At 41.9% G+C, this 14,953-nt stretch overlaps 1 protein-coding gene across 1 annotated transcript in view; it reads right to left on the bottom strand.

The window, feature by feature from the left end:
• The window catches only part of myo3b (myosin IIIB), a 113,382-nt gene that overhangs the window by 59,336 nt on the left and 39,093 nt on the right, over positions 1-14,953 (bottom strand). The window contains exons 22-23 of the mRNA XM_021597137.2: positions 11,136-11,224; positions 10,845-10,974 (exon numbers count right to left, since the gene is read on the bottom strand). Of these exons, the coding sequence (XP_021452812.2) occupies positions 10,845-10,974; positions 11,136-11,224 (219 nt within the window). The remainder of the gene's footprint in view (positions 1-10,844; positions 10,975-11,135; positions 11,225-14,953) is intronic.

The raw sequence follows: 14,953 nt of genomic DNA, 5'->3' as shown, positions 1-14,953 counted from the left end.
CGCTCTCTTTTTTGAATAAATGTGATCTGGAAACTCAACTCAGCAACCAAGCAAATGAGATTATGGCAGCCGTACCACCCCCACATAACCAGCAACCTTTACGCCCAGAGTTAGTTGATTTCAATGCAGAAAAGGGTCATCAGAATCTGACTGCTGACTAAAAAACATTCCTGTGATTAGAGAAAATATTTTAAAAAGTTTAACTTAAAAAGGAAAATTACACCCAAAAACTATATTTTGGGTGGATTGTTGATATGTCCGCAATCAAGTTGAGACACAGTATATACAGTGCATTCGGGAAGTATTGACACTGATTGACTTTTTCCACATTTTGTTACATTACAGCCTTATTGTAAAATTGATTAAATTGTTTTGTTTCCTTATCAATCTACACACAATACCCCATAATGACAAAGCAAAAACAGGTTTGTATAAATGCTTGCTAATTGATAAAATAAAAAAAAACGGAAATATTACTTTTACTTAAGTACTTAAGACTCTTTACTCAGTACTCTGTTGAAGCACCTTTGGCAGCGATTACTGCCATGAGTCTTCTTAGGTATGACGCAACAAGCTTGGCACACCAGTACTTGTGGAGTTTCTCCTATTTTTCTCTGCAGATACTCTCATGCTCTTTCTGGTTGGAAGGGGTGCGTCGCTGCACAGCTATTTTCAGGTCTCTCCTAAGATGTTCGATCGGGTTTAAGTCCAGTCTCTGGCTGGGCCACTCAAGGACATTCAGAGACTTGTCCCAGAGCCAATCCGGCTTTGTCTTAGCTGTGTGCTTAGGGTCGTTGTCCTGTTGGATGGTAAATCTTCGCCCCAGTCTGAGGTCCTGAGCGCTCTGGAATAGGCTTTGATCAAGGAGCTCTCTGTACTTTGCTCCGTTCGCCTTTCCGTCTGTCCTGACTAGTCTACCAGCCCCTGCCGCTGAACAACATCCCCACAGCATGATGCTGTCACCACCATGCTTCATTATAGGGATGGTGCCAGGTTTCCTCCAAACATGATGCTGGGCATTCAGGCCAAAGAGTTCAATCTTGGCTTCATCAGACCAGATAATCTTGCTTCCCATAGTCTGAGAATCCTTTAGGAGCCTTTTGGCAAACTCCAAGTGGGCTGTCATGTGCCTTTTACTGAGGAGTGGCTTCCGTCTGGCCACTCTACCACAACAGGCCTGATTGGTGGAGTGCTGCCATAGATGGTTGTCCTTCTGGAAGGCTCTCCCATCTCCACAGAGAAACTCTGGAGCTCTGTCAGAGTGACCATCAGGTTCTTGGTTACCTCCCTGACCAAGGCCCTTCTCCCCCAATTGCTCAGTTTGGCCAGGCGGCCAGGCGGCCAGTTCTAGGAACTTCTTCCATTCAAGAATTATGGAGGCCACTGTGTTCTTGGGGACCTTCTCCAGATCTGTGCAGTGACACAATCTTGTCTCAGAGCTCTACGGATAATTACTTCAACCTCATGGCTTTGACATCATGACATCTTTGATGCTCTGACATCAACTATGGGACGTTATATAGACAGGTGTGTGCCTTTCCAAATCATGTCCAAAAAATGTAATTTAACACAGATGGACTCCAATCCAGTTGTAGAAACATTTCAAGGATGATCAATGGAAACAGGATGCACCTGAGCTCAATTTCAAGTCTCACGTAAATAAGGTATCTTTTTTTATCTTTAAATAAATTTGAAAAAGTTTCTAAAAACCTGTTTTCGCTTTGTCATTATGGGGTATTGTGCATAGATTGATGAGGACTTTTAAAAAATGTAATCCATTGTAGAAGAAGGCTGTAACGTAACAAAATGTGGAAAAAGTCAAGAGGTCTGAATACTACCAGCTATCTAAAATTGGCCCTTTCCTAAATTAGCCAAGGGTGGAGATTTGGACTTGTGGTTTTAATTAATTCTCCCATCTGGTCAATGATTATTAGGGCGATTCTGATCCAACAATAAATTCATACATTGTGCCCCTGGCCTGAGAGGATGGAAGTTTAGTATGTAACTAGTTATAGAAGGCAAATGTTAACTAGCTAACGTTGCCCATGAATGGAAGTTAGGCTAGAGAGCCAACATTTTTGTAAATATGTAAATGTATGTAGATTTATTAAAGTGACTATGCATAGATTATAAACAAAGAGTAGCAGCAGCGTAAAAGCGGGGTCTGAGTAGCCCTTTGATTAGCTGGTCAGGAGTCTTATGGCTTGGGGGTAGAAGCTGTTAAGAAGCCTTTTGGACCTCGACTTGGCACTTCGGTACCACTTGCCGTGCGGTAGCAGAGAGAACAGTCTATGACTAGGGTGACTGGAGTCTTTGACAATTTTTAGGGCCCTCCTCTGCCTGAAATAGGAGGTCCTGGATGGCAGGAAGCTTGGCCCCAGTGATGTACTGGACCATACACACAACCCTCTGTACTGCCTTGCGGTCGGAGGCCGAGCAGTTGCCATACCAGGCAGTGATGCAACCAGTGCTCTCGATGTTGCAGTTGTAGAAATCTTTGAGTATCTGAGGACCCATGCCAAATCTTTTCAGTCTCCTGAGGCGGAATAAGCTTTGTCGTGCCCTTTTCACAACTGTTTTAGTGTGTTTGGACCATTATAGTTTGTTGGTGATGTGGAGACCAAGGAACTTGAAGCTCTCAACCTGTTCTACTACAGCCCCGTCGCTGAGAATGGGGGAGTGCTTGGTCCTCCTTTTCATGTAGTCCACAATCATCTCCTTTGTCTTGATCACGTTGTTGTCCTGGCACCACTTGACCAGGTCTCTGACCTCCCCCATATAGGATGTCTCATCATTGTCAGTGATCAGGCCTACCACTGTTATGTCATCGGCAAACTTGATAATGGTATTGGAGTCGTGCTTGGCCATGCAGTCATGAGTAAACAAGGCGTACAGGAGGGGACTGAGCACGCACCCCTGAGGGGCCCCCGTGTTGAGGATCAGCGCGACAGATGTGTTGTTCCCTACCCTTACCACCTGGGGGCGGCCTGTCAGGAAATTCAGGATCCAGTTGCAGAGGGAGGTGTTTAGTCTAGGGTCCTTAGCTTAGTGATGAGCTTTCAGGGCATTATGGTGTTGAATGCTGAGCTGTAGTCAATGAATAGCATTCTCACATAGGTATTCCTTTTGTCCAGGTGGGACAAGGGCAGTGTTGAGTGGAATAGAGATTGCTGTGGATCTGTTGGGGCGGTATGCAAATTGCAGTGGCTCTAGGGTTTCTGGGATGATGGTGTTGATGTCAGCCATGACCAGCCTTTCAAAGCACTTCATGGCTACAGATGTGAGTGCTACGGTTCGATAGTCATTTAGGCAGGTTACCTTAGTCTTTTTGTGCAAAGGGACTATGGTGGAATGCTTGAAACATGTGAGTATTACAGACTTGGTCAGGGACAGGTTGAAAATGTCAGTGAACACACTTGCCAGTTGGTCAGCGCATGCTCGGAGTACACGTCCTGGTAATCCTTCTGGCCCTGCGGCCTTGTGAATGTTGACCTGTTTAAAGGTCTTATTCACATCTGATAAGGAGAGCGTGATCACACAGTCGTCCGGAACAGCTGGTGATCTCATGCATGGTTCAGTGTTACTTGGCTCGAAGCTAGCATAGAAGAATTTAGCTCGTCGGGTAGGTTCGTGTCACTAGGCAGCTCGTGACACGGGGTGTGCTTGTAGTCTGTAATAGTTTGCAAGCCCTGCCACATCCGACGAGCATCAGAGCCTGTGTAGTATGATTCAATCATAGTCCTGTATTGATGCTTTGCCTGTTTGATGGTTCGTCGGAGGGCGTAGTGGGATTTCTTATAAGCTTCCAGGTTAGAGTCCCACTCCTTGAAAGTGGCAGCTCCACTCTTTAGCTCAGTGTGGATGTTGCCTGTAATCCATGGCTTCTGGTTGGGGTATGTACAGCTCATTCACTGCGTTCTTAGTGCCAGCATCCGTCTACGGTGGTATATAGACAACTATGAAAAATATAGATGCACGGTGGGGACAACGTCATCGATGCACTTATTGATGAAGCCAGTGACTGATGTGGTGTACTCCTCAATGCCATCGGAAGAATCCCGGAACATATTCCAGTCTGTGCTAGCAAAACAGTCCTGTAGCTTAGCATCTGCTTCATCTGACCACTTTCTTATTGACCTAGTCACTGGTGCTTCCTACTTTTGTTTTTGCTTAGGGATCAGGAGGATAGAATTATGGTCAGATTTGCCAAATGGAAGGCGAGGGAGAGCTTTGTACGCGTCTCTGTGTGTGGTGTAAAGGTGGTCTAGAGTTTTTTCCCCCTTTGGTTGCACATTTAACATGCTGATAGAAATTAAGTAAAACTGATTTGAGTTTCCCTGCATTAAAGTCCCCGACAACTATGAGCGCCACCTCCGGATGAGCGTTTTCCTGTATTCTTATGACCGTATACAGCTCATTGAGTGCGGTCTTAATGTCAGCATCGGTCCGCGGTGGTATATAGACAGCTACGAAAAATATAGATGTAAACTCTCCTGGTAAATAGTGTGATCTACTGCTTATCATGAGATAATCTACCTGAGGCGAACAAAACCTAGAGACTTCCTTAGATTTCGTGCCCAGCTATTGTTTACAAATATGCATAGGCCGCCACCCCTTGTCTTACCAGAGGTCACTGTTTTATCCTGCAGAAAAAGCTTAAAACCCGCCAGCTGTATGTTAATCATGTCGTCGTTCCGCCAAGGCTCTGTGAAATATAAGATATTACAGTTTTTAAATGTCCAGTTGGTAGGATATACGTGCTTGTAGTTCATCTATTTTATCATCGATTGATTGCACATTTGCTAATAGGACCGATGGAAACGGTAGAGTACCCTCTCGGCAACAAATCCTTACAAGGCACCCGGACCGTCGTCCACAATACCTTCGTCTTTTCCTCCTGCGAATGAAGGGGATGAGGGCCTTGTCGGGTGTCTGGAGTAAATCCTTCCCGTCCAAAGAAGAACTCCTCCAGTACGGGGTGAGTAATCGCTGCCCTGACATCAAGAAGCTCAGTCATTTTCGGTCATAAAGAAACATTATGTACAAAATAAGTTACAAATAGCGTGAAAAAACATACACAATAGCACAATTGGTTACGGGATCGTAAAACGGCGGCCATCTCTTTCGGCGCCATTACATTCGTCAACATGAAAGAGAGGAGGATGGTGTTTCTCTACAAGTAGGGTGAGTTAACATGTTTTTCTACTTGCATGAACGCGCACACACATACACACACACGGATGCACGCACACAGAAATCAGAACCATGGACAGCCACATCATATTTAGCTTATGTTGATTGAACTGAATTGTTCTTGGTATCGTTTAATTGTCACTGTATTAGACTAAGCAGAGGTGATTTGATAATGTAGACCTGTTGAAGTTGAAATGGTGCAGGAATAGTGGAGGCAGCTCCTGTTTTCATTGCGACTTACAGTAAATCTCTGTGGTTCTAAATCAATAGTTGTTTAGTGGTCCGAAAATGTCAGAAACATTATCTGGCTTGACTATGCTGTAGATCATGTAACTGTTACTGTACATGCACTATGTTTTGTGGACTTCAATGGACAGAGGTTGCTATCCGGTTTTGTGGTGAAACAAAGGTGTGGTTGAATTTATTCTGCCACTGTGTCTTCTTATTGCCTCTGCCTTTAGGCCTATATATCACGGCAGCAAGGCATATGAATTAATAGGTTATAGAGCAAATAACACAATTATCACAACACACAGGTTGTAATATGGCGGGGGGGGGGGGGGGGGGGGGGGGCTTGGCTTCCCCAGTGATTTACAACACGCACCGCTACCGCATCCTATTCAGTGAATTTACATTTTTATTTAAATGGTGAAACATTAAAAAATACAACTTTCTTTAGATAAAACTATACTAAATATGTATTCACATTCACAAATAACTGATTAAAACACACTGATTTGCAATGAAGGTCCACATTAGCCTCAACAGCACTCTTTGGGGTAGCACCATGGTGTAGCCGGAGGACAGCTATTTTCCGTCCTCCTCTGGGTACATTGAATTCAATTCAAAACCTAGGAGGTTCATGGTTTTCACACCGTTCCATAGAATCCCACAGTAATTATGACGACTTCCGGAGGACGTCCTTCAACCTACAGAGCTCTTGCAGCATGAACTGACATGTTGTCCACCCAATCAAAGGGAATGTATCTAGTAGTGAAAGAATAAGCTACAGCTAGCTAGAGAGAGAGAGCTATATTTCATTGTATTTTTTTCACTTTCACTTACCTAGCTAGCTAATGCAGCTGGCTAATTTAGCTTACTCAAGCGCCTGGCTCAAACAGCTAGCTGGCTAAGGCGATCCAACATTGGAACTCGTCCAAGTCAAGGTAAGCTTTCGGTTTTATTAATTTATTGTCACAGAGGCCTGCCATTGTAACTGCTAAACTGTTTGCTGTACACTGTACTGTGTGATTGTAGCGGGTTTACTAACTCGTTAGTTCTAGTAGCTATGTTGACTATGATGTTAGCTAATATGGTGACAACAATGTAGGTTGTTTGTAGCGGTTAGCGGTTATGATATGAAGGTTTGGCTTGGATTTTTTTTTTAGACCTGGTCATAGACAGCTGTTGTGTTGTGCACAAGTCCACAAGCGAAGGGAATAGGTAAGAGGAGGAGAGCGCGTAGATGCTAGAAGGAATTATACAACGAGGGATGCTATGAAAGTGAACTGTGTGTGGGGGGATTTGGGGTATATTCATTCCGCTGATTCTGTAGAAAAACATTTCTTAAACAGAAGCAAACGGAATGAAACTGGGATAAATCTATCTGAACTTGTCCAATGGAAACTCTCGTTTCCAACTGTTTGGACTGATGATTTCACCCTAGATCTGCTAGATGCAGGCAAGAGTGTGCAAGGCTGTGCAAGGCTGTATTGAATGAGTCTGTCACCTGTCACCTACTCCAATTTGTCTCTCGACCTGTGATAAGTGATAAACATTCATTCGTAGGCTAGGTTGTAATAACCTCATGATAGGGAAAATTCAGAGTATCATATAGTAGCCTAAACCTATTGATGTTACATTGAGCTGGGTGAATGGAATATGAATGACAGTCATCCAATATGCTGTAATAGAAATAAGGCCATGTTTATAAAAAAAAAAAAAACGTCCTCCCTAATCTTAAACGGTACAGACCGCCACTGACTCTGATGATAGAGGTACATGTGGAATAATCTGAAATGTGTAGTCCTGACAATGTTCTTCAAGAAGTGATGATATTAAAACCAAATAGTTATACATTTATTTAACAACCCATTGAAAACGGCACGTAGTCGTCAATGGCTTTAGCAGAGCTGGAGGTCTCCTTTCCCCCTAGCAGCCAAATCGAACACTGCACCGTATTGACGTTTTATTGATAACGACAGAAAGTCGTATCCCTATAAATGTAACCCAGTGGGATGAAAGCCAGACTACTAGCAGAGAACAAAGAGCACAATGTGTCATCATGCTGCACGGCTGAAGGAACATGTCAGATCTTCACAAGAGAAACTCTTAACACGGAGAGAGGAACATTGTACTGTCTTGGAGTTGTGAAAATGTTGAACCAATATGTAGCTTTAATTTCGTACATTTCAAACATCACAGTGGAATTAAGTGGAGTAAATCCGAGCCATTACATTACTGTTGATGTACAGTATGCACAACATTGGAACATACAGACTTGTCTGGTACATGAATAAAAATCATTTGCAATAAATTCAAATCAGTCTCTGTGATCACTTTCTTCTAGGAAATTTGAAATGTAAGCTTGTGTGTATACAATGAAAGATACATAGGCCTACATACAGATGAGCATTTTCTCTGCAGTAAATTAAGGTTGCCACTAAAAAGAGTTGACTACAATGAGACATGGCTAACATCACAGAAATATAGATAAATATACATTATGTTAATAGTGTTTTAGTATCCGTGCCCATCTATACACTAGAGACTACTCTCCCATCCAATAAAAATATGCAAGTTAGGCAATTATAAATTACACACCACTTTACTTGTCACATTTTCACCAATAAGCCAAGGATACCTACCTAATAATTCAAAACGCACACAGATGATCCTGACCCCAGTCATGTTCATATTACTGGGTTATTACTGTACATACAACATGGTTTATGTATGTACATACTAAAAGACCTGTGAAATACATCATGCATATTAATATGGTGTGAGAAAGCAGAAATATAGTGACTTCTGAGGTACAGTAGATGAATATGAAGAACCATGCACCATAGGAATAGAATTAGACCACTATGCCCTGCAGTCTGGTCTGGCAGAGTGAGGGCTGTCATAAGGTGCCATGGTTGTGTGCACTGTGCTCTGCTGACACTAACCCTAAGGATACATACAAATCCTCTGACCGCAGGCCTCCCAGGAACATACACAGCTCAGCCATTTCAAGCACTCTGATCTGAGGGATCTGGGAAAGACCCTGGCTTAGAGGAATTTGTCCATGCAAATACATCCCATTTCCTGTGGCAAAACTCCACCACATGCCCAAACCTCAAGGACCCTGCCTGATGAGATTATTCTAGGCACAAGTGGTCCAACTATTCTGGCAAGGAAAGCTTTTCACTTTTTGGTTCTGCACAACTCTCAAGAAACTCTGCGTGTAATCACATCTTACTTATCAATATACAACATTTCAATTTATTTCAACATTTCTAGACCAGTCCCATTCCCAATTAGTAATATTTACTGTCATTTTCCAGGCAGTAAAGTGTTCACAGTATCTTCAATCATTTTGTATCCGAGATATCATTTGATAACAGTAAGGGTCATCTTGCCTCTGAATTATAATTTGATATTCACATTTGATAAGACAGATAAAATATAGTCAAGTAATCTCTATGCCTGTATGTGTGGTGCCTCGTTCCAGACCCATCAATGTCCTTTAATCTCAAAAGTTAACATGAGGATCAACGAGGCTGACACCTAGTGGTCATAAAAAGAGCCATCCGGTTGGTACAGTATTCACAACTTGACAGCATAGAACTAAACCACCCGGGTTAAATAGATTTTCATCTGATCTCACAGATAGCAGTAATTTCACAGATAACACTGACTCTATAATATGAACTAAAATGCAAATTAAATTCCCCCAGATTTTACCCTGAAGAATCGAATTATCATCTTCCTCTGCTATTTTTCACTTAAAAGGGAACTCAAGCTTTTCCCACATGATAAGCAGAAGTAGATTGTCTCATAGCTGTTATCTTACGTGATCATCTCTACCCTCACGAAGTGTCAAGAAGACGGGACCTCTTTATCAGAGGGATGGTGAAGATTGAGTGAGGGCACCCTGTAGACATTTTTTTAAAGAGATGAGTTACGGAGGAAGATTCCATAACTGACGTACTAGACACCAATAATTCCCGAGTGGCGCAGCGGTCTAAGGCACTGCATCTCAGTGCAAGAGGCGTCACTACAGTCCCTGGTTCGAGGGTGTTTTACATCCGGCTGTGATTGGGAGTCCCAAAGGGCGGCGCACAATTGGCCCAGCGTTGCCCGGGGAATTGTAAATAAGAATTTGTTCTTAACTAACTCGCCTAGTTAAATAAAGGTTAAATAAAAAATACTAATAAAATAACAAAAACAGACAACAACAACAGTGGCTAGATGACAACTACACAGCAATTATAACCCTTTTACTGCAGTCAATCATGAAAATCTCAACTTGATACCTATTACCTACTATGCACTTGACCCAAAGACATTGCTGTGAATATGTCCCTTGTATGTTGTGCTGTAGACAAGAAAGCCTTCGGATGAGCTGAACCAAATTAGAGGCTTTTAGGCCTAATTGACACTATGTCTGTACCCATGAATGGTGGACCACATCTCTGCTGTCACTCATTACTTTGGAGTACCAAAGCGCAGAGAATTCTCCCCCCGTTTTCATTCTACTGAATTAACTTTCAAATGGTAGTGTATTTTTCTGCAATCAAGTAAAGAGTAGGATGGCCGTGGGCTCACCTTTTGCACTACCTCCCATTATTAAACCTAGAGATAAAACACATGGATTTCTAATGGAGGCTAAACCAAGGTACACATCGTAAATTGGAGCTGCTCTTAATTCGACTATAACTGAAAGCAGTCATAATATGGCTTAACTTAAGAAAAGTATGAAGTGCTGCATCTGGTAATTGAACACATCCATTAGCATTCCGGCTCAGCCAAGTGACCACAGGCACCAGCCACGGCTAATGACGAAGATATTACCACCTTCAGTTAACTGCACAGAAAAGACTGGAAAGAAGAGTTGCTTTTATGCTCTCTAAATACCGTTTCTTCATCTCCTGGGTATTTGGAAACCTTATCACAAAAAATATCCCTCTGCTGCACAATCTGTAGATAGCAGCAAGCAGCAGGAAACCAAACGGGACAGCTTAGTGAAAATAAAAACAGAGCCCTCCATGGAGAGCTGAGCCTCTCAGGAGATAATGGAGACTGGAGATTTATTCACACACACAGTATCGGATCGCAGAGAGAGAGAGAGAGAGGGGATTTGAGTGGAGGACCAGGACGCTGTCGCGTCCGGAGAGTCTTTAAAAAAAATGTTTTTTACCTGAATGTTTATGGAGACATGAACCCTAGGAACAAACACACACTCACACGACACCGCCATCGGCTCCCCAATAACTTTCTACCACAGTGTTAACAGAGTGAAGATGACTTAGTTGTTTGTACAAAAAAGGGAAGAGTCTAAGTTCCTGTGTGGAATATGGGGCAGTAGTGTAATAACAGTCCGAAGGAGTAAACTGCTGATGATAATGAATTCTACAACACTTTTATCACAAGTCTTTGACACCTACCTGTTTTTGTCAATGGACTTGAAAACAGCTGCTGCAGAAGTTTGTTCTCTGATGTTCTCAGAACCACAACAATGTCTGCAGGGAGTGTGTCTCGGTTCTTCTCAAGAAACCCGTTCACATTGTACAACACCTGTGTAACAGCACAGGGACAGTCAACTCAAACCACACCTGACAAAAGACGTCCTAACCAACTGTATCAGTGGGCAAACAGCAATGAAACATACTGATCCATACATACTGCGGTGATCCATACATACTGCGGTGATCTATACATACTGCGGTGATCTATACCTTGCCAGCATAATGCTGAATTCCAAAGCAGAGTTCAAAACGTTTTGGTCTCCAGAAGTACTTGTAGCGGAGATTGTCCTCAAATTTATCTGAAGAGAAAACATATTTTGTGGATAATATAAAAAATATATGTAAACTGCTTGATCCAACATAGATACTTGCAGATCCTTCTATGTAAGGCTTCTTTCTAAGACTTTGGTTGTTTTAGCACACATAGACTTGAATCGGTCTGCTTGTGAGACCATGTGTATATATAGTCTCACAAGGCTATATACAGTTGAAGTCGGAAGTTTACATACACCTTAGCCAAATACATTTAAACTCAGTTTTTCACAATTCCTGACATTTAATCATAGTAAATATTACCTGTCTTAGGTCAGTTAGGATCACCACTTTATTTTAAGAATGTGAAATGTCAGAATAATAGTAGAGAGAATTATTTATTTCAGCATTTCTTTCTTTCATCACAATCCCAGTGGGTCAGACGTGTACATACACTCAATTAGTATTTGGTAGCATTGCCTTTAAATTGTTTAACTTGGGTCAAATGTTTCAGGTCGCCTTCTACAAGCTTCCCACAATACGTTGTGTGAATTTTAGCCCATTCCTCCTGACAGAGCTGGTGTAACTGAGTCACGATTGTAGGCCTCCTTGCTCTCACATGCTTTTTCAGTTCTGCCCACACATTTTTATAAGATTGAGGTCAGGGCTTTGTGATGGCCACTCCAATACCTTGACTTTGTTGTCCTTAAGCCACTTGGAAGTATGCTTGGGGTCACTGACCATTTGAAAGAACCATTTGCGACCAAGCTTCAACTTCCTGACTGATGAGATGTTGCTTCAATTTATCCACATAATTTTCCTTCCTCATGATGCCAGCTATTTTGTGACATGATGTGACATGACAACATGATGCTGACACCCCCGTGCTTCACGGTTGGGATGGTGTTCTTCGGCTTGCAAGCCTCCCCCTTTTTCCTCCAACCATAACGATGGTCATTATGGCCAAACACTTATATTTTTGTTTCATCAGAGCAGAGGACATTGCTCCAAAAAGTACAATCTTTGTCCCACTGTGCAGTTGCAAACCATAGTTTGGCTTTTTTTATGGCGGTTTTGGAGCAGTGGCTTCTTCCTTGCTGAGTGGCCTTTCAGGTTATGTCGATATAGGACTTGTTTTACTGTGGATATAGGTACTTTTGTACCTGTTTCCTCCAGCATCTTCACAAGGTCCTTTGCTGTTGTTCTGGGATTGATTTGCACTTTTTGCACCAAAATACGTTCATCTCTAGGAGACAGAATGCGTCTCTTTCCTGAGCGGTATGACGGCTGCGTGGTGCCATGGTGTTTATACTTGCGTACTATTGTTTGTAGAGATGAACGTGGTACCTTCAAGCGTTTGGAAATTGCTCCCAAGGATGAACCAGACTTGTCGAGGTCTACCATTTTTTTTCTGAGGTCTTGGCTGATTTCTTTTGATTTTCCTATGATGTCAAGCAAAGAGGCACTGAGTTTGAAGGTAGGCCTTGAAATACATCCACAGGTACACCTCCAATTGACTCAAATGATGTCAATTAGCCTATCAGAATTTTCCAAGCTGTTTAAAGGCACAGTCAACTTAGTGTATGTAAACTTCTGACCCACTGGAAATGTGATACAGTGAATTATAAGTGAAATAATCTGTCTGTAAACAATTATTGGAAAAATTACTTGTGTCATGCACAAAGTAGATGTCCTAACCGACTCGCCAAAACTATAGTTTGTTAACAAGAAATTTATGGAGTGGTTGAAAAACGAGTTTTAATGACACCAACTTAAGTGTATGTAAACTTCCGACTTCAACTGTATACAGTGCCTTGCGAAAGTATTCGGCCCCCTTGAACTTTGCGACCTTTTGCCACATTTCAGGCTTCAAACATAAAGATATAAAACTGTATTTTTTTGTGAAGAATCAACAACAAGTGGGACACAATCATGAAGTGGAACAACATTTATTGGATATTTCAAACTTTTTTAACAAATCAAAAACTGAAAAATTGGGCGTGCAAAATTATTCAGCCCCTTTACTTTCAGTGCAGCAAACTCTCTCCAGAAGTTCAGTGAGGATCTCTGAATGATCCAATGTTGACCTAAATGACTAATGATGATAAATACAATCCACCTGTGTGTAATCAAGTCTCCGTATAAATGCACCTGCACTGTGATAGTCTCAGAGGTCCGTTAAAAGCGCAGAGAGCATCATGAAGAACAAGGAACACACCAGGCAGGTCCGAGATACTGTTGTGAAGAAGTTTAAAGCCGGATTTGGATACAAAAAGATTTCCCAAGCTTTAAACATCCCAAGGAGCACTGTGCAAGCGATAATATTGAAATGGAAGGAGTATCAGACCACTGCAAATCTACCAAGACCTGGCCGTCCCTCTAAACTTTCAGCTCATACAAGGAGAAGACTGATCAGAGATGCAGCCAAGAGGCCCATGATCACTCTGGATGAACTGCAGAGATCTACAGCTGAGGTGGGAGACTCTGTCCATAGGACAACAATCAGTCATATATTGCACAAATCTGGCCTTTATGGAAGAGTGGCAAGAAGAAAGCAATTTCTTAAAGATATCCATAAAAAGTGTCGTTTAAAGTTTGCCACAAGCCACCTGGGAGACACACCAAACATGTGGAAGAAGGTGCTCTGGTCAGATGAAACCAAAATTGAACTTTTTGGCAACAATGCAAAACGTTATGTTTGGCGTAAAAGCAACACAGCTCATCACCCTGAACACACCATCCCCACTGTCAAACATGGTGGTGGCAGCATCATGGTTTGGGCCTGCTTTTCTTCAGCAGGGACAGGGAAGATGGTTAAAATTGATGGGAAGATGGATGGAGCCAAATACAGGACCATTCTGGAAGAATGAGTCTGCAAAAGACCTGAGACTGGGACGGAGATTTGTCTTCCAACAAGACAATGATCCAAAACATAAAGCAAAATCTACAATGGAATGGTTCAAAAATAAACATATCCAGGTGTTAGAATGGCCAAGTCAAAGTCCAGACCTGAATCCAATCGAGAATCTGTGGAAAGAACTGAAAACTGCTGTTCACAAATGCTCTCCATCCAACCTCACTGAGCTCGAGCTGTTTTGCAAGGAGGAATGGGAAAAAATGTCAGTCTCTCGATGTGCAAAACTGATAGAGACATACCCCAAGCGACATACAGCTGTAATCGCAGCAAAAGGTGGCGCTACAAAGTATTAACAGTATTAACAGTATTAACAGGGGGCTGAATAATTTTGCACGCCCAATTTTTCAGTTTTTGATTTGTTAAAAAAGTTTGAAATATCCAATAAATGTCGTTCCACTTCATGATTGTGTCCCACTTGTTGTTGATTCTTCACAAAAAAATACAGTTTTATATCTTTATGTTTGAAGCCTGAAATGTGGCAAAAGGTCGCCGAATACTTTCGCAAGGCACTGTATATACCCTGTAAACACACTCACGCTATATTGACACTCACATAAAACCTACACACATTCACATACACTACATATGCACACACATAACAGACACACACATACTGACAAAACACACACATTTACACTCATAATTTGCTGCTGCTACTCTGTTCTTAATTTTACTATTATTATTATTATTATTATTATTATTATTATTATTATTATCTTTACTGATGGCTAGCCACTTTACCCTGCCTTCATGTACATATCTACCTCAAATACCTCTTTCTGCACATTGATCTGGTGCTGGTACTGTATATAGATCCATTCTTGTGTAATTTATTCCTCATGTGTTACTATTTTTCTTT

Source organism: Oncorhynchus mykiss, chromosome 3, assembly GCF_013265735.2.
Source record: "Oncorhynchus mykiss isolate Arlee chromosome 3, USDA_OmykA_1.1, whole genome shotgun sequence".
Classification (NCBI taxonomy): domain Eukaryota; kingdom Metazoa; phylum Chordata; class Actinopteri; order Salmoniformes; family Salmonidae; genus Oncorhynchus; species Oncorhynchus mykiss.
The sequence above is the reverse complement of the archived record's forward strand: the minus strand, read 5'-3'. Positions and strand labels throughout refer to the sequence as shown.